The 21,411-nt window shown below is 38.7% G+C and overlaps 1 protein-coding gene across 2 annotated transcripts in view; it reads right to left on the bottom strand.

The window, feature by feature from the left end:
• Galntl6 (polypeptide N-acetylgalactosaminyltransferase like 6) overlaps positions 1–21,411 on the bottom strand; it is a 1,388,055-nt gene that overhangs the window by 120,635 nt on the left and 1,246,009 nt on the right. For both annotated transcript variants that reach the window (XM_004657138.2, XM_045142386.1), the window contains exon 9: positions 10,092–10,199. In XM_004657138.2, the coding sequence (XP_004657195.1) occupies positions 10,092–10,199 (108 nt within the window). The remainder of the gene's footprint in view (positions 1–10,091; positions 10,200–21,411) is intronic.

Below are 21,411 nucleotides of genomic sequence, written 5' to 3'. Positions count from 1 at the left end.
AGGCCCTTCCCTGGTGCAATCCCAGTTACCTTGGATAATTTTGGTTTCAGTCAAGTTTCTGCCTGGGTCATCATGCTGCTGTTCTGATTTCTGTAGCTAGGCCCTGGCTTTTCCTGTGGGGCAAACCGAGCCTGGCAACTGTGGCCCTGCAGATCAGCACCCTCGCTGCTGGAACTGATGCTGCTAAAGCTGCCTCTGCTGGGTCTGTCAGCAGCTGAAACTGCTGCTGCTGGGCCCACCGCTGTTGCTGCCTCTGCTGCTGCTGCTGCATCTACCACTTCTGGAGCCACTGCTGCTGCTGAAGCTGCTGATGCTGGTACACTGCCACTGCTGCCGCTCCTGGGTCTGTTGCTGCTGGATCTGCTGCTAGTGCATCTGCTACTGCTGGGGCCACTGTTACCGGTGGTGGAGGCACTGATGTTGCTGCCAGACTCTGCTCCTGCTTGGGTCCCGCTGTTGGCCCAAGTTGGCATGGCCGGGTCCCAGGACCGCTGCTCTGTTTGCTGGAGCTGGGCTCAGGCCGTGGGGGAGGTGAGCGAGCAGCAGCTGCTCTGGTTCTCTCGCTGTTTCATGTGTCCTTCTATCTCTCGGTCTGCTCCTCCATTGCTCACTGCCGCTCTCCCTTCACATTTCCTGAGTTGTGGAGAGTGCTGGTGTGCATGGAAAATCCCTGCACCTGACTTTTCCTGTGACTGGAGCAGAGCCTGGTGGTTTTCTGGTGCGCTGCTGCCACGGTTGGCAGAGCTGCCGGGGCCACCTGTGCCGGCTCTGGATGTTCTGGCCACCTGTGCCGGCTCTGGATGTTCTGGATCTCTTCTACTTCTCCGCTGCTGCTTCAATTTCGTATACACCTAACTTTTTAGTAAAAGTGTGTATTTTGCTGAGTTTTTTTGGTCTTTTCTCCCTCCAGGCTGCTTTGGCGGGGTACCTATGCTGCCATCTTAACCGGAAGTCCACGTTTATATTTTATATCCATATTACTTTAAACATTTGAAGAAAGGTGTGGTAATCTATTTCATTTGCTATGTAAACAAGTAGAATATGTAGGATCAGCGTTAGGAAAGCAATGGGAAATTGTGTTTCAGGTATTTCTATTTCTTCTGTGTAAGTCCTTGACAGTCAGAATTGTTTGAATTAGCTTATTTTTCTCTCATTTACACATAAAAATGTGTGGTGTTAAAGAGGGGGCACAATTAAAGGTTAAGCATGAGTGCTCCAGCAGCATTGTCTATATACTTTTATGCCCAGTATGGAGATGGGCCTAAGTGAGGTGCCATAATTCTTCCAAGAAATGACTTATTCAATTTGGAAAACTCAGTGATATTGAGGGAGGATATGTAGTATGCTGTATGCATTTCTTTTTGGCATATTGTATGTACCTGATAAGTACTTACAGACAGAATTTCTGAGCTGTGTTGGAGGTTTGAGAAGACGTTTATACTCAGAGCATGCAATGGACACATCTTATCTTAATGAATTATTCATTATTTTATTCATTATTGTCCCATACATTTACAGTTTATTTTTAGAGAGGATATGAGGATATTATAGAAAATAATAAAGCACTATACATACATACATACATACATACACACACACACACACACACACACACACACACACACATATGTTTCCTTCTAGCCCAGGCTGACCTGGAATTTACTAGGTAGTCTCAGGGTGGCCTTGAACACATGGAGAGCCTCCTACCTGTGCCTCCAGAGTGCTAGGATTAAAGGTGTGCACCCCTATGCCTGGCCAGTATTATGCTATATTATTTTAATAGAAAGAATTTTACTTTTATATTGTGGCCAAAAGGAAAGATAAGTAAACAGAATATCACAGTATATGAATCATGTTTAGTACTTGCCCCAGTATCAGACAGCCTTACTGCCCCTTTTGTTATATTGTAAGGAAGAATTAGAGATGATTATTATTTTTGGAAAGATTGCTTCTGCACAGCAGAGCTAGCCATTTCTGCAGGCTGAGTCTTTGGGGAAAAATTTGTCATTTGCTGTTTTCTGGGGGAAAGCCTGTGATAGGATACCATGCCCCTGAACTCAGTGATGGTCTCAAATAAAGCATCTGAACCACAGTTTTAAGAGCAATAGAAAGAAGCTGTGGCTATTGCTGCTGTCTAAGGCTGTCATGCCACAGCTCTTATTTGCAGGCAGCTTTATGAGAATAAACTGATTCATAGTCACCAGGGGAGAAAGGTCAATTTGTGGGAGTGAGGACTTCCCATCTATCATACTTCAAATATGGTCTTGTTGGTGATTTTATTTTCAGATATCAAACTAGTTATTTTGGTCTTGTTAGTGCTTTTCCTCAGCTTATATATTCTTGTGGCATAAAATAGAGAAGGAAAAGAGAAAAGAGAAGAGATGGGGGCAGGGAGAGAGATAGAAATTGTATATGTGAGATATACTGCTATTCTTTTTCATGTATTTCAGGAACCACTGATAAGGTAAACAAACCCTGAAGCACTCCTCACTTTTTCCTCCTTCCCTTCTTTCCACCTTTCTGTGTATCTAACATGTTCTAGTCTGAGATGTTCTACAAAGTCAGCAGAGCTGGATGGCACCAGGGAGATACCCCAGGGAGAAAAACATCTTGGGAAGTATATTAAGAAGACAGTTCATAGTAGACAAAGTCAATGACACTGTTCTCTCTCAGGCATTAGATTTAGCCTTCCTGCCCATGAAGTATCACAACCATTGGAAATCTTCAAAGTCTTCTGGTTCAGCTTAGAAACCCTAAGTAAATATAAAACATCAAAAATATTTTAACTTGCCTCTTCCCTATAACTGATGGCTGCCTCCAAAATGCATGACCCACAATCCCCATGGGGATGATCTGCATCCCCAACAAGGAGGGTCCCTTTGGAAAAAGGGCAAGAATGAGGGAAAGGATGGTACCAACATATGCTGTTTACATATTAAATATGTCCACAACCATTAAAAATAATAAAAATATTGTAATTTATATGTATAGATTAGTGTAGTTTATAGAATCATTAAACATAATCTGTTAGCTGTGCATGTGGCACAGCCCTATAATCCCAGTACTCTGGAGTTGGTGGTAGGAGGGTCAGGAATTCAAGATCATTCTTGGTTTTCCATGAGAGTTTGTTGATAATTTTACCTTTTTCTCAGCCTCATGGTCAATATTCTGCCATTGTTATTCATGGGTTGCATGATTGTGTGCATTCTACATAACCACAACAGTCAATTCTGGTAGAAGTTACCTTCTTGTTGCTGGGACAAAACACTGGACCCAAATTTTCACATCTTTTTATATCAGCTGAAGGTAGCAACATAGAACATCCAGTGGGATGGACTAATAAACCTCAAAGTCCACCCCAGTGACATACTTCCTTCCACAAGGTTCCACCTGCTTAATTGCTACCAGCTGGGGACCAAGTATTCAAAGCATATGAATCTACAGGTAATATTTACTCAAACCACCACACTAGGTAAGAAATGTTGTTTTGTTTGAGTTGTTCATCACTAAAATTCCCAGAGCCTAGCATGGTGTCTAGTGGCACAATTATCAATTTTTTTTTCTAAATGAAAATTTAAAAGAAATATGGCAAACAAACGTTTTTGTGGGATCTCAGAATTCCAGGTGAAATGTCTGGGCATCTGTCCCCAGAACTGATGTTCCCTGAGTTATGTACAGGCTGTTAGTTAGAAGTCACTTTTAGCAGTTAAGGAAGAACACATGTGCAAATCTCCAAGTCCAGACATGCAGTGACTCAAGCATGCAATATCTCACATGTGCCACAAAGGGGTGCATGTATTTTGGAGTTCATTTACAGTGGCTGAAAGGCCCTGCATGCCCATTCTCTTTCCTGTCTCTCACTCAAAAATAAAATAATAGCAATAATAAAAAGTTACTTGTCTAAAACCGTCCATAGCTGCTTCTCCTTTCCCTTTCTTTGCTTCTTTATCTCTATATGGCTACTGTTTTCTCTCAGTCTCCAAGGTTGTAACCTCACAGTCACATTTGACCTTTACTTCTTTGCACAGGGCAGCCAGCAAACAAGAATCTTTTAAGAAATTTTACTTATACATGTTTTCTGCATTCAAAATGTTACTTTCTTCTTAAGTTGCTCTCCCCTTTAGTATTTATTGGTTGTTGATAGTTCCATTTTATCGTGTCTGATTGACTTGGAACTTCCCATTCAAAAACCATTAGTTCCTCTTCACAGATTGAAAGCAAAATGTCTGTCATGTGGTCAGCACTCAGGGTCTGCCTCCATTACACATTCTTGATTCAGTTTGATAAATCCCAAGCACAGGCCTTTGTAGACTTTTAAGCTGCTCATTCCTCCTTGCTCCTGCTGATGTCTCTTCCACAAAGCCTCAGCCACTTCTGTTTATTCCAAGCCCTCTATATAAGGGCAAAATGCTTATGAACATGAACCTTTGACAGTCAGAACTTGGTTCATAATCCAAGCTATACTCATTTACCATTTAACCTTTATTCCTTTTCCCATGAGTTACCATTTTTCAAGAGCTAAGGAATATTCTGTACAATGTGACCTTTACAAGATTTCACTTCTTTCATTTTAGTTCTCATTGTGAACCTTGTAAAAATCTAAACTCTCCTACCTTTTGAATGGTTGACAGAAAACTCAAGATGAAATTTTAGAATAAAAAATAAATTATACACATGATGACTGAGGTGAAATGCAATGATGTTTCCTGGAGACACTTCCAGACTTTGGATAAGAGTTGGTTCCTGCCTTGTCTTCAGTTGGCAGGAAGGAGGGCAGTTCTGTGTGCTTCCAGGATGTATGCTCACTATTTGCAGGGTTGCTTCTTTTGGTACCCTCCTGGGGAAAGTCTCCTGGGCCAAGTTGCTCCCATGACCATTGCTGTACTCCACTCAGCTGCCATGGTTAGTCACTTGCCACTTTTCTCCTGTTCCCATTATTAGAAGCGCCTGTTTCAATTCTAATGGCTTTGATTGTCCCCAAACATACTGGCAATTACAGTGTAGTTTTTCAGTACCCCCCCAGATGCCAGTCAGTAATTACTGCTCTTTCAGCATAGTGCATGGCTGTCAAGGTGAGGGTTTTTGGTTAAGAGCACTCTACACATTTGCTTTCCTGCCAACTCTGGCTGGCCAAAGCATCAATCAGCAGACATTCTCCAAGGAGCTGCTCTTTTCCCTGTGGTGAACGGTCATTGCTATTCAAGGAATGGGTGATGATCACCACAACATTTTCAGTACAACTGTAGAAGTAAACATCCCTTCTCTCGGGGACTTCCTGGTTACACCTAGTAAAAAGACACATCACAACTATACCCTAGCATGCTGATGCTATGTCCTGAGCTGACTCAGAAAAATATCTAAGTTTTTGAATAACAAACCAATACTCTGATTACCAGATGAAGCTGAGTTATACGTCATCCTGCCCAAGATTTTCGCATTTTGTGGAAATGATGGAAAGAGGCTAATTTTTGTTTCTGCCAAATGAGGATATTATTCTGAACTATGTTGGAAGAAATAAAATGTCCATGTTACTACATTAAACATATGTGATTAGACTGAGCAAATGTAGCTTTGGAATTCTTATTTTTCTCAGCTCAGTGATACTGAGTGACAATGTGACCAGAATTTGATTATGGTTCTTGGCCTTAAGTTTGAGAATCATTGTTCTATGAACTTTGTTAATTTAATGGAGGTATCTTAAATATCTTCATCAAAGTCATTTATTTTGAGAGGACTGAAAGTTAGTTATGTTACTAACCTATACCTTCTTCCTCTGCCTAGACATCTAACAACATGTTTGAAGACCATTTACCATATTTTACAGCCATTCCCTGTTTGTTTCTGAGATGAAATACCTGATCAGAAACAGTTTATATAAAGAAAAAGTTTAGGGCTGGAGAGATTGCTTAGCGGTTAAGCGCTTGCCTGTGAAGTCTAAGGACCCCGGTTCGAGGTTCAGTTCCCCAGGTCCCACGTTAGCCACATGTACAAGGGGGCGCACGCGTCTGGAGTTCGTTTGCAGAGGCTGGAAGCCCTGGCGTGCCCATTCTCTCTCTTCCTCTATCTGTCTTTCTCTCTATGTCTGTCGCTCTCAAATAAATAAATAAATTAATTAAAAAAAAAAGAAAAAGTTTATTTCAGGCTTATAGTTTTGATGGGAAATTTTATTATGGTGGAGAAAGCATGGCAACTGAGTCATGTGCCTATATGTCTCCCTCTCTCTTTCTGTATGGAGAGAGGGAGAGAAGCAAAAGCAAGGTAGCTAGCTCTGAACACCTAGGTAGGGTGCACTAATAAGCCTGCCCCCATCAGCACACCTCCTCCAGCAAAGCTCCACCCCGCAGAGGTTCCACTAGCTGGTGACTAAGTATGAGACTCAATCACAAACACTTGAGGCTATGGGGAATGTTTTATATTCAAACTGCAACATCTTGTGTTGTACTGTAATGGGTTCACGTACTGATAGTTTATGTCTTCCACTGACACGCTAGAATGCTATCTAGAGGACCCCAGGCTAGTCATGAATTTATGTGTATGTGTTTGTATATTTTGGAAGTTTACCAGAGTGATCTGTGTACACAGGTATATAGATAAAAGGTACACATTTTTGAAGAAATGTAAAACACATAAGCAGGACTTTGGGGGGGGGGATCACATCTCTAGCCTCATCTTCATTTCCTAATGAGGATGGGAAGATTAAATCATATACTGCATAGATGTGAGCCTACCTACCTATCAAGCATCTTGATGGATTCTCAGCATTTTTGATGATTTAGTAATAATGTAGAGTGCAGCAAGGTAGTTGACTTTCTCCCACAAAATATCAGAATTGTTTTTAATTTTAATCTACTTTTTAATTTAAAAATCATAAAATCTTCCTGAGAGTGACAGTTGAGCTTCAATATTTATGACTTTCTGATTGCTCAAGCAGTTTAGAAAAAAAATTAAAATGAGTTCTCAGGTAAAACTTAAGTGGAAAAGATTAAAATTCAGAATTATGGGCTTCTTTCATTTGAATGAATACTCACTTTTTCCTGGATGTTTTATGTGCCAGCCCTAGTTTCCCTCTATATGTCACTCTTCAAAAAATACTTCATTTCTTTTCCAAAAATATAGGAAAAGTCTTATTTTTTTTGAAAGCAACCTTTTTGGATCCACACAACCTTCCCACCCAGCTTTTCCATTCTACTTTTAAATACAAAACAACCAAGTACTAGTTACTTTGGTGAATGAAGATTCATCTTGAGACACAAGCTGGAGAGCATATAAGTGACTGAATGTAGATAAATGACAGAGCATCACTCCCTAAGCCTTATTACTGATTTTTTTATGCTGAAGATTAAACCCAGGGCCCTATGCATGCTAGGCTAGCACTTTACCACTGAGCTCTATCCTCAGCTTTATCTTTAGGACTGTTAAACTGCTATAATAGCCACAGAGTTAATTTTTAATGTCTATTCTAGGTTCATACTCTTTAACCTTTCCTTAAGTTGTTTGGTTGTCACTTTCTTTGTCCTATGACTCAATTAAACCATATTTTTTTTTTATCCCAAAGTATAGTCCTTTAATCACTTTATGATTTTGTGATCATTTGCTTTTCCTTTTTCACAGTTGTTTAGTGGAGTGTTATTAATACCTACTTATTTTGGAGGAAAAGAGTTGTGCTATGACTCTTTCCTTTTAAGGTGTGTGTCTTTTTGCTTTAAAAAGGATTAGAGATGTGGACACTTGACAAGCTCAGGAAGTAAACAAGGTGAAGAAAGTATAACCCTAAAACCATGGGTGCTGGCTTGTAATTCTCAGGGCCAGAAGTGGGTTCCCCTAAAGTGAGCAATGGTCAGGGAGACACAAGGTTCCCAAAATAATACAGGCTCTTGCCAAAACACTTGGTTACCTGCAAGAGCTAAAAGTTAAGTTCTATTGCTGAATATACTAAAACCTGTGGCCACAGGACATCAAGAGACCATACTGGAACTAAGAGGGAATCCAGTTCCCTCCTGGATAGCCCTTATAGTACTGGGAAGTGCTATGAGATCAGCTGGAGAATAACAATTTGCCAAGTGACTGAGTAAGCATGAGATCCTGTCAATTACAAAAGCAACCAGCAGAGTAAGAAGTACATACTTGTGCAATATTGGCACATAGATGTGAGTAGCCAAATGCTCAAAGATTGGACATGAAACCTGCTCAGTGGGGGAGATCTCATATCTGGCTCTGGGAACCAAACCAGATTCCCTAGGACAGGAAATCAATAGACTCCAGAGCGAACCCCATTGCTCTTTAATTAAGGAGAGTGGGCATACACATCGATAAATCTTTCTAATAACTAGGCTTATCCCCTTTAATTCAAACTGCTCTCACTTTTGTTTGTAGATTCTGTTCTATTTTATAGATGGGGGAGAATACTGAAGAGAATGAGTAGGCAGCCAACTACCTACTGTAAGATGGGTCACCTCCACCTCATCTGTCTGGACCCAGAAGTCATTGCAGAGGAAGCAGTGACACAAACACTGCTTTCATGAGTACCCTTAAAACCAGTTTCAGGTAGATGGTGACAGACACTGTGGGTCACTTAAATGCCATCAAAACAGAGATCCAGAGGCTACACAGAAAGGAACACTAAATCAGATCTCTATCCTGCCTGCCAAACCTTAGGTAACATTGTGGAAGTAGGTTCAAAAAGATTTTAAGAGCCTCAGGGTGGGTGGAAATAGCCTGAGGCACTGTACCAGCCCTCAGAGTTTGACTGAGGCCTCTTAGTCCCCACAATGAATACCAATAACCCCACTGAAGAAGATCCTCAACAGAACTGTGGTGGAGATATGGGAGTCTAAGAGTACAAACTTTTTATTAAAATAATCAATAAATAAAACATTAATAAAAAATCTCTGGGCTCATGGGATTAATATTCTAATGACTCTTGGTGAACTTATTTACTATTATTAATTTTACCAAAATGTTATATAAGTGTATTGAACTTCATAGAAAAGATTTAAGTATATACTGCACCTTATTGGTAACAAAAAATAAAATAAGTAATTCAAGACTAAGTACCTAGGAGAACAAAGTATAATTAAAAAATCCCACCCACTTTTTAGATTTGGCATCTCAGTAGTTGCATATAATAGTATAGAGAAGCAAACTGATACACACATGGAGAAAGTAACATAGAAAACAGATAAATTGTCAGGATTGCTTGAGGATGGTACTGTAATTTTGCATTGTCCTAAACAGGCTTGGAAACATTATGAAAGGAAGGTGGTAAAGGCACTCTGGCATTTGGACTATAAGAAAGGTCTTATTCAAAACAGTATCTCAAAAAAGTATTCTAGATGTGATTAATATTTGTACTTTTAGAATAGTCCAACAATTTGGGCAGAGTTGATCCTAGTTCTAAATGAAGATAATCCTGAGTTTGGATGTTTGTTTCCCCATCTCTCATGCCCTCCTCCATCTGACTACTTATATGCCCTGTTACATACCATGCTTGCCTCCCGTTGTCTGTTCTATAGACTTGGGTTTACACTATTCCTCTACTATTTGTCATTCATGTTAACATGGACTAGCTATTCTGTGAAGCCTCCATTTATGCATCTGCAAGGTGAAGATAATCCCAACCTCAGAAGTTCATGGTGAAGACTAAACACAGCACATGTGAAGATATTGTGACTTAATAACAAAATTGGCATAGCACTTAAGAGTTTCTTAAGTGGGCTGGGGAGATGGTTTAGCCATTAAGGTGCTTGCTTGCAATGCCAAAGGACCCAAGTTTGATTCCCAGTATCTACATAAGCCAGATGCACAATGTGGCACATGCGTCTGGAGTTTGTTTTCAGTGGCCAGAGGCCCAGGTGTGCCCATTCTTTCTTTCCCCCCTCTTCTCTTTCTCTAAAATAAATAAAAAGTAAAATAGAATAATAAAAAAAGAATTTCTTAAGCAATAGAAAACATTTATGAGAAACATAAAAACACAAGAAACACTGAAAATTCTGTCAGGTTGTGCTTAGGTTAAATCAAGTATGCGATTGTTTAATCTTCCCACAAGGCCATGCCTGTTTAAACCCCACCTCTTCTATTGCCCAGTTACTCACTCTTGCCAGACTGGTCCCAGATGGAACTTTGTAAGGGACGTACTTTCTGTAGATGTGACCAACTCTAGAACATGGTACATCAAACATTTCTCCTCCACACATCCAAACCTAAAGAGGGAAAGTAAAACAAAGGAGAACAGAAAATTTTACTTTCAAAAAGAATTATTAGCAAGATTCTCAAAATATTTTAAAATGTCTTAAATTCTCAAGTGAACAATTTCTTTTTTAAAAGCAAATAATTTCTGTCCTAAGTAAAATTAAAATACTGATTTGTAGATGAATAGAAGAAATAGTTTATTACATTGTTTCATAGATAATATCTTGACTTTTTTTGTTTGTTTTTTGAGGTAGAATCTCACTCCAGCACAGGCTGATCTGGAATTCACTATGGAGTCTCAGGGTGGCCTCTAACTCACAGCGATCCTCCTACCTCTGCCTCCTGAGTGCTGGAAATAAAGGTATATGCCACCATGCCCGGCTTATTTTGACATTTTTTTTAATCCTAGAAAATTTTCACCATACTTATTTTATTGAACTAGCATATTCTTAAACATCTTCTTTATGTAGAAATTTGTTTTAAGAATTTTGTCAAGTCATTTGAATATGCACCATTAAAATTTAATATATCAATTAAAATTTAAATTATAAAAGTAGAACTTCTGGGCTGGAGAGATGGCTTAGCGGTTAAGCGCTTGCCTGTGAAGCCTAAGGACCCCGGTTCGAGGCTCGGTTCCCCAGGTCCCACGTTAGCCAGATGCACAAGGGGGCGCACGCATCTGGAGTTCGTTTGCAGAGGCTGGAAGCCCTGGCACGCCCATTCTCTCTCTCTCCCTCTATCTGTCTTTCTCTCTGTGTCTGTTGCTCTCAAATAAATAAATAAATTAATTAATTAAAAAAAATAAAAAAGTAGAACTTCTAAAACAGTTGAGTGAATTAAGAAACCACCTACCCATGCTTTTGCTAAATCTAGATTCTAAAAGTTAAGCACTGTTAGTCTTAAAATCAGTTACAGTCTTATTTCCCTCACCCACCAATCTTTACCTAGGCACATATAATAATTGGTGAGTGATGTGGACTCAGGAAACATTGAAGTCAAGATATGTACTTAGATGTCACACTTACATATAGTAACAAAAATTAACAGGTTATATTTCACTGTGACAACTCACTTAAATAAATATGAAGTAATAAATTTACATTATAGATTGTGTATTATAAAATATTTAATTATTAAACTATAAATATAATTATTAAACTATAGATATAAACTATAAGGTTATAGTTTAATTAATTTATTTTATAAGAAAACATGTTAGAGATAGCGTTGCATGTTAACTTGACCAGGCTATATTTGGATATTTATGTGAAGATGATTTTTTTTGATTAAACTGAATCTGAAATTAGTAAACTGTGAGTAAAATGTATTACTCTACATGTTGTTATGCCTCATACAGTTAGTTGGTGGGTTCTCTGTTTATCAAGCAGGGATTCTGCAGATTGCTGTTTCTCTTGAACTAAGACCCTTGGGTCTCCAGACTGCTAATGTACCCTGAAGAGCTTGAATATAGAAAGCTCCAAAACCATGTGAGCCTTTTTCCTAAAATAAGTCTCTCTACTCTTAGTTTTGTTTCTCTAGAGATCATTGATCAGTATGGACGCATAACCCATTTTCAAGTACTACAAGAAATAAAGAGAGATATTTGTTTTCATTTAGATTTCATTGAAAATTCTTTCCCTAGAAATGATGTCTTGGGGCTGGTGAGATGGCTTAGTTGTTAAGGTGCCTGCCTGTAAAGCCAAAAGACCCATGTTTGATTCCCCAGAACCTGTGTAAGTCAGATGCATATGGTGGTACATGCATCTGGAATTTGTTTGCAGTGGATGATGGCTCTGCCATGCCTGATCTCTCCCCATGTGCCTCTCTCTCTTTCTCAGATAAATAAATAAATAATGAAATGATATCTTTAAGTGAGATTGGTTAAACATGTGATTAAGATCAATGGAAGTCCAAGGGGGAACCAATGCAGTTATTAAATACTCAGTTGCTTTATTGAATTCAGGACCACTCAGTATTAATTTCAACTTGATGACACATGTGTGAATGATTTGGACAAAGACATCAGAAGTATGTGTGGATGATATGTATACAGCTGGTAGTTGCAGGGGCCTTTCTAAATTATAGTATCCGGGGTCTCGAAAAATCTAGAGGAGCTGGCATTATAAGGTTAAAAATAAAATGGTAAATTTAGAGTGTTGCCCCAGGATCTAAAAAATAAACAAAAATGAAACAAAGAAAAACCCTGAGCTAATCCACTAACCAAATAAACAAAAAGTCTTCCAGAGCAGGAGAAATTGGAAAAAGATCATTGAGGGACTGGAGAGATGGCTTAGCAGTTAAGGTGCTTGCTCGTGAAGCCCAGTGACCCAGGATCTGCTCCCCAGAACCCATGTAAGCCAGATGCACAAGGTAACACATGCACACAAGATGGTTCATGCATCTGGAGTTCATTTGCACTGACTAAAGGCCCTAGCACACCAATTCTCCCTCTCATATAATGATGATGATGATGATGATGATGATGATGATGATCATATTATTGAGAAGCACAAGATATATGTTATCAGCATAGTATGGAAAATTTAGGAGTCAAGGGCTTGCTTTAAATATTTCTGTTCATACCTATAAGATAGAACTATTCTCATTTTTAATTAGAGAAACTTCCCTTTTCAGATGGCAATGACTACTGGGGAAAGTAACACTTCACCAATGCACTGAGAAATGACAGTTGAGTGATCAGTACTAAATGAAACATTTTAATAAACCCTCTAAGGCCTAGGGATTATTGTGGAAGAACTGGTAGAAAGAATACGAGAGTCAAAGGATGAGGAGGAGTACTTTGAAATACTGTCTTCCATACACAAATTGGTCATTGCACTTATGACTTCACAGTGGTGTCATTACCTGTACAAGACCTGCATAAGTTAGGTCCCTATCAATGTGTTCATGTATGATTAGAACAGAAAAATATGATATCAAAATAGAAGAAGAAGCCAGGTGTGGTGGCACATACCTTTAATCCCAGCCCTTGGGAGGCAGAGGTAGGAGGATTGCAAAGAGTTTGAGGCCACCCTGAGACTACATAGTGAATTCCAGGTCAGCCTTAACTAGAGTGAGACCCTGCCTTGAAAAAAAAGAAAAAAAAATCAAAGAGAGACTAGTTGGACAGAAGAAGGGCTTTAATGGAAATGTCATGAGGCATAAAAGAAAATAATGGTAGAGGAAAAAAAAAAGGAATCAAGAGCTGTTATCTAGCTACAGATCTGAAATCTTTTGCTAATTTCTGAGCAAATGCTTTTCCCCAGCTGGGAAAAGGATAACAATTGCCTCAGGAAAAGGAGTAAAAAAGAACAGAAGATACATAGACATGATAAGATGAAATCCAGAGGAATGCTTTTCAAGTACTTGAAGAACTGAATAGTTGGAAGAGATGATTTCACAGAACTTTAAGGAACTAGTAGCAGGATTGATGGCATAGAGCTGTAAAGAACAGATTTCACTCTAGGCAAATGGTTAAAGATGAAATGAGCCTCCTGTATCATCACAAGTATTGAAATCTATAAATCATATTTTGGACACAAGCATATGACCTGGATTGACAGCTCATCTAGCTGATATTTAAAGCTAATGCTTGTGTGCCCTTTTCATGGATTATTTCCGTTAATGCTACAATTCAGTGACAGGCCTCACTACTTCCTCAGTTACATAGGTAGGAAAATGCAGTCTTAAGAGGCCTAGTAGCTTGTTCTGCTCACAACCAGAATGGGTATTTGAAATTGAATAGTGTAATCCAGCACTCAGCAAACTTTGTCTGAGCTAGGATTATATATTTTTGCTTTTGCAGATCACACAGTCTCTTTCGCTATAATGTAACTTTGTTAGTGAATAGACATGATTTCTGTACCACAAGTAGACTAAGACATCTCATGGAAAGTGTTTGCCAGAGTGAAGACTTTCACTAGAAAACTAAACAAATCCTCATTACTTCTTGCTATGAATGGGGTATTTGTGTTTCTTACCCCTAATTTAATATGGTGCAATCCCCTAGAGTGATAGTATTAAGAAATGGGTCCTTTGAGAGGTAATTAAGTGATAAGGGTGAAGGTCTTATGAATGTGAGATTGGCCTCCTTACAAAATAGACTTCATGAAGCTTTCTTACCTTCTTTTTGACATGAAGGATAAGGTGAGAAGGTGATCATATGAAATCTGGTAGACCACCCTCCCCAGTATACTAACTCCCTGTCCTCATATTTTAAACCTCCAGTACTGTGAGAAATAAACTTCTGTGGTTATAAACCCCTCAGTTAATGGTACTTGGTTGTAGCATTCCCTTTCGGGTGACAAAACAATCTAATAGAAATGAAATTCCAACAACTGTTTACAAAGGATTATAACATAGTTTTAGACTAATGTATTACTTTTTTGTTGTGTATAATTGATTGCCACACATTGAATGGCTTCAAATGACATGCATATGCCTCACATTTCTGTGTTTGGAAATCCCTGTGGGTTCAGTGGGTTTCTTTTCTTATAGTCTCATAAGGTTGAAGTCTAGGTGTCTGCTTGGGTGAACTTTTGTTTGGAGCCTTTATGGGAGGCTATTTTCAAGCTCATTTAGACTGTTTGCAGAATTCAGTTGCTTACAGCTGTAGGACTTGAGACCCAGTTCTTTCTGGCTATTGATTGAGACCTTTCTCAACTACTAAGAATTACATTTCAGCACAGGCGACCCTCATATAATTCAATTGTGATCCCTGTTTACAGTGAACTGTTTAACAACCTTAACTACATTTTCTAAACATTTTTTATAATGTAAAATATAATGTTACTTATTACATATGCATGTACCATACGCATTATGTATGTTTTATATAGTATATAAACATGTGAATAAATCAAGGATGAGGAGCATCTTGGAATTTTACCTATTACCATTTCTAATGACTGAACATTCATGTCATCTATTAAGTTCTTGAAATTTTTCCTATCAGAAATTGTTCTTTATAGCAACATTAAATTCAGGAAACTTCTGTCCAGATATTTTAACAGTAAGTTCAGTGTTAAGAAAACTACAGCATCCTAGGATTCTTTCTTTCCATGCTATTACTCTTGATGCCTTAGTAAGCATAAATCTGAGCATCTCATGCTCGATGGCAATCTATTGGTGGTTTTCTGTTGCTTCTGTGACATTACAAACTCCTCCATGAGCTTCCTAAGGCCTTGCAAAATGTGGCTTTTGCTTATTTGATTTTAACTCCTTAGAAAGAAGCACATTTCTGTTGTCAGGGTTAGCAGTGCCAAGTTATTCTCTCTAAAGGTAATTCTTCCCCACCTTCCCCTTCTCTGCTTTCACATCGCTTGTCTGTACGTATCTTCAAGATTTCAGTGTGACTGCCACAGTTGACCCCTGGATTTGGTTAGAACTCCCGATTTTATGCTCTTGTTCTGTCCTTTTCTTCTGTTTCCATAATTCATTGCAGCAATCACTCTTTACCCAAGGTTTCATTCATTTGCTTACTTTTTATATATTGCTTTAATTATTTTCTATTACTATTGTGCCTAATTTATAAGCTAAATTTTAGTAGGGATCTGTACTGTCTGTAGTTTTATGGATATTAGGGGGAGCTTCTCTTTTCCCTGAGATAAGACAGAACTACTGTAATTGAGTTGATAAGCATTTAGTGAGTACTTACTATGCACCAGACACTTCTCATACATGTAACAGAGTCTATGTTCTGAGCATTGGAGCTTTCTTTCAAGGGGAGACAGCATGCATGATAATCATAACTGAGTAATTTATTTGTGACTTCCTGTATGGTTTTCTTAGTATTTTCTTACCATCCTTGGACAACAAGCTCATAATTATTTGATTCATTGTTACATATACAGTTACCTGTGTGAATGACTTAGCACATAATAGAATCTCGGTAAATATTTGTCAAGTGGTTGCATATGAACTGCTGGTCCAATCTGTATAGCTTCCTAAAGCTTTTCCAATTTAGTGGCCTTGTCTCATACAATGTCAGGGCTACTTTTATTTATTTACTTGTTTGCTTACAATATTTTTATATTCATTTTTTGACCATTTCATATAGGTATATAATGTAGTTTGGTCATATGTACCCCTTAATTGCCCTTTCCTATCCCTCTCCCATTCTCCCTCTTGCTTTCATGGTGTGTGTGTGTGTGTGTATGTGAGAGAGAGAGAGAGAGAGGGAGAGAGATCCACTGAGTTTAGTAAGGTTTCTTGCCTGAGCATGGGTGGGGGGTTATTTATTAGAACATAGACAACTTATTCGTGGCTATAGTACTGTGGACTTTTTAAATCAGAGCTATGCCACTTTGGTTCCTCTTTACCTTAAGACTATTTTGGTTTCTTTGCTAAAGATATCATCATGCATATTTATGAGCTCCCCCCTCCACCATTCTTCTCAAGACTGCCTTTTTCTGCAGAAGTTCTCACATCCGGATACAGTAGGGAGATGTGATTGGGTGTCAATGTGGGAACATGGTTCAAAAGGAAGCACAGTTGTAACATTTATCTAATGTTATATTTTGTTTGAAAGATATAGTTTATATTTTAAAAAGAAATTTCCTCATAGTATTATATGACAACAGTCTGAAAAGGAAATCTATGTCATGCCATATTTAACTATCTAATTCTAGGAGAAATGTTCTACATTTATAGGTAATGTATCTTTTTTGACATCACAAATATTTTAAAGACATGTTATTTTACCCATGAATGATCAAAGAACATTTTTTCATAATGTAGCTCAAATTGAATGAATAATTGAATGTTTTCCATATTTTTAAAATTGCTTTTCAGTATCAACTACAAACAGGAATTTAGACAGGAAGAATATTAAATGGGATGGTATCATACAATTATACTGGTCACATGGAATATGAAATTACTTTCAATAAGAAATTGTCAGGAAGATAATAAGGGGATATTATGAGCAAACATGAGATGAAATGTGGTATTCTAGATGGAAATGGTAACTTAAATTCTCAAGAAAATATTTTTTAAGACATTTACTTTCCAGGCTAGCTTTCTCTTGTCACCTGCTACTCTTCTCTTACCTTACCTCCTTTTCATGAGCTATACTGGCTTCTTTTGACAAGGCAGGTATTCCTCCACCCTAGGGACCATCCTCTATCTGGGACTCTCTTGTTTTCAGTACTCCACATAGCAAATTACCCCATCTTCAGGTCGTAATCCCTCCTACCACCTCTCATGCTGCATCCTAACACACTGTTCCCCTCTGCCTCTGTGGTCAAAACACTTACATTTCTAACTCAAGATTCACCTGGTTTATTTACTCTATATACTTTCTATCTGACCCTTTCTGCAACTCAGACAAGGATCTTTGGGTATTTACTTGAGTTATGAATCTTTATCATTTATTTATTTGTTTGTATGTATGTATGCTCATGTTTATGTGTGTCTGTATGTGAGAGAGTGAAGTCATGTGAGTGCCACAGTCTATGTGTGGAGGTCACAGGACAGCTCTCAGGTTAGTCCTTGCCTTTCTTCACCATTTTAAAAGAATTTCTCTCCCTGAATCTTGCTCTGCTGCTGTTATTTGGGCTTTCTGTGACCTGCCTGAAAATTCTCCTATCTCTATCTCCCGTTTTGCTGTCTGTGTGCTGGGATTATAGACGACTGCCTCAACTTCTGGCTTTTTATGTAAAGCCTGAGGAGGATGGAACTCAGATACTCAGGCTTGAGCAGTGAGTAATTTTTCTACTGAGCTTAAAACAGTGCCTCACACATAGTTGGAGCTTTGTTTTGCTGAATGGCTGAATGAATAATTGGCTCTTTAATATACATTATTTTAATTCAAATTAACTGAGTTGTATAATATTAGCCAACTAAGGTGACTGTCATTAAAAATAACAGCAGCATTCTTTAGTGGATTTAAATATAAATGTAAACATAATTCATCTTAAGCCCATTGTTATTTACAAATGGTTTATTATAAAACAATGACATGACTAATGTTAAAAGTAGAGAACATCATATATAAGTAAGAAAATCTGAGGGCCTAGAAAATAATTTTCTACCACTGAACCACATAGGCTTAGAAAGATAAACACCAGATGATCTCTGTCATACGTGGTTCCTAACCTGGACCAGCATCAGTTAATTGTAAGCCACAATAAATGTCAACAATACGGACATGATACTAGGATGAAGATAGGGAAAATAGAGAGGGAAGGGAAGAAGGGCTACTTGACAACATGTTAATGGTCAGCAAAAATAAAGGAAGAAAGGTGTGGAAAGATCTGATGGTGGAGGGGTTTCAGTAAAGGGGAGTGGTGTGGGGAATACACAAATATAATGATGATATAAATTAATTTCATAGAAATGTTCTTCTGGTATACAATTCTATAAGTCACTGCCCTTCATAAGGGTGAGGAGTGACCTGAATAGAGGAGCCCCATAAAAAGTGGAGAAAGCATATCTGTTAAAACATGGGCTCTGGCTGGTAATTCCCAGGGGTGTTGTTTAGGTGCCCAAAATAATGCAGGCCATTTCAAAAACAGTTGGTTACCTGTAAGAGCTAGAAAGTAAGTCCCTATTGCTGAAGACACCACAGCCTGCAGCCTCAGAACATCAAAAGACCAGGATGGAACTGAGAAGCAATACAGTTCCCTCCTGGAGAATCTTCATACTGCTGGGAAGAGCTATGAGAGCAGTTGGAGAATAATGGTTGGCAGCAGACTGAGTAAGCAGGAGATCCTGCCAGTTATGACATCAACCAGCTGAGCAAGAAGTATATACTTATGCAATAGTGGCACACAACCAATGGAGGTAACCAACTGCTCACAGACTGGACATGAGACCCACTCAGTGGGGGAGATTGCATATCTGGCTCTGGGAAGCAAGCCAGATTCCCTAGGACAGGAAACCAGTAGGCACATGAGAGAACCTCCACTGCTCTCTAACTAACAAGAGTAGATATACACATCAATGTATCTCTTTAATAAGTGGGTATGGTAGTTTGAATGAGGTGTCCTCCATAAAATTATGTGTTCTAAATGCTTGATCCTCAGTTAATGGCCTTGTTGGAGGTATGTTGTTGGGGAGGGCTTATGGGTGTTATAGCTAGCTTCTCCTTCCTAGTGTTTGGCATTCTTTCCTGCTGCTATTGTCCATCTGATGTTGGCCAGGAGGTGACATCCAGCCTCTTCTCATGTTATTGGTTTCCCTTGCCATCATGGAGTTTCCCCTTGAGTCTATAAGCACAAATATACCCTATCCTTTCACAAACTGCATTTGGGCAGACACTTTCTGTCAACAAGAAGTTGACTACAATACTAAGCTTATCCCTTGTTATTCAAACTGGTCTCACTTTTGGTTGGAGAATCTACTTTACAGATGGAAGAGAATAGCAGGGAGAACAAGGGTATATCAATACATCAAGAATAGAGAGTTGACTTACTACCATGAGATGGGTCATCTCCACCTCATCTGCCTGGGCCCAGAAGTCATTACAGAAGAAGCAGTGACACAAATACTGCTCTCATGGCTACCCTGAAAATTACTTCCAGGGAAATGGTGACAGCCACTGTGGCCATTCAAATCTAATCAAAACAGATATTCAGAGTCTACACAGAAAGCAACACTAAATCAGATCTCTATCATGCCTGCCAAAGCTCTTGGGCAGAAAGATTGCAAGAGCATCAGGGTGAGTGGGAGTATCCTGAGGTCCTGGGTTTCCCCCACCCCTGCAGAGACTGTGGCTTATGGTTCCACACAATGAATATCAACAACCACACCAAATATGACCTTCAGCCAAATTGGGGCAGGGGAGATAGAGTCTAAAAGTAGAACTGTTTTATGAAAAAGCAGCAAGTAATAATAATTATTATTAATGATAAACAGAAGTCACTTTCTAATTTTATGATATGACCTAGGCAGGCTAAGATTGAAAAGTTTAAGACAACCTTCTTATCATCAGTCCAGAAATCAAATCAGAAAACTTTTGGTAGATTAGTATTGGAAAGGGCCATTATTCTTCAGAAGTAATAAAAACTACATTTTCTGGCCTGACATGGTCTACAAAGGGATTGGGAAGGTACCCATATTGCTTGCTAATTCTCAGAAACCTGGGCTTTGAGATTTTTCATGCAAACAGAAGAAAACAGTTTATTTTGACCTTTTCTGAGTATCATATATCTATAGACTTCAATGAAAGTCTGGTGGTTTTATTCTTAGGAAAGATCTGTAATTTCCTGGATATCTGCTTTGCACTTTTTCCCCGCCCAAAAATAAGAAAGACTTTGTTTTGTCAGTATAGTAAGAAGTTTAGTCCAGACTACCATGCACTCAATGAGCTTCTAGACATCTGTGTGCTGGTAGCAGAGTGTTAGAGGGCAGGTGGTTTGCAGAATCAATGCTTCTAAGCCACAGTGTTCAAATGCTAAATCACATCAAAGTAATGATTAAGGTGATAATGAAGCTTCAACACACAAACATTAACTTGTTGGTTTGTTCAAAATAGTAAGTTGTAGGGAGGGAAATGGATTTGAGCATCTTATGAGTACTTCTTTGGGTAAAATATTATGGGTAGCAGTATAATATATCATTTCCCTTAATTCATTTTTCTAAGCTTAAAGAGTGCATGAGAGGTAAAACATCTGCTTTTTACCATATTTCCCACATGCCTCTGGATTTTGTGTCTGTTTCTCAAATTTTTTGGATTCACCGTCAGCTAAAAGTAAATAAAAATTCTTTAAACTTTCTAAAAGTTATCTTTCTGTAACCTAACACAGCTTCTTTCAGGGAAATATCCAAATATGGTTTTCCTTTGTCCTTAGCTGACCATTAATCATACTACAGCAGGTGTGAGAACACGAGTCAGGCAGGGGAATGGATGAATTATGATCTTTCCCTGAGGTTTTGCCACACTGGATCTACCTCCCGGGTGGTGGATCTGAGAGTGAGTTTGAAAGCCTTGAGTGGCCATAGCTGAGCAATGGGAGGAAACTACAGGGGCCATGACTGTGAGAGGAAATGAGGCTGACAGACAGGCTTAGAGGGAGGAATAGAAGCATTTGTGGTCCTGAGGCCTCTAGGTGATTCAATCATTTTTCTGACTTTCTTTTTTGTTCACATCATCTTTCCCTTCAATGTCCTCTTGTTTCAAAGTTGGGTTCTTTTAGGTGTTTGTCTTCTTGTAATCCAAGCAATTGAAATAGAAAAGCTCTTTTCTTGAGGATTTGGGTGTCCCAGAGTGCTACAGGCGCA

This window comes from Jaculus jaculus, chromosome 1 (assembly GCF_020740685.1).
Source record: "Jaculus jaculus isolate mJacJac1 chromosome 1, mJacJac1.mat.Y.cur, whole genome shotgun sequence".
Lineage (NCBI taxonomy): Eukaryota > Metazoa > Chordata > Mammalia > Rodentia > Dipodidae > Jaculus > Jaculus jaculus.
Note: the sequence above shows the minus strand (reverse complement) of the source record. Positions and strands in the feature narration are given on the sequence as shown.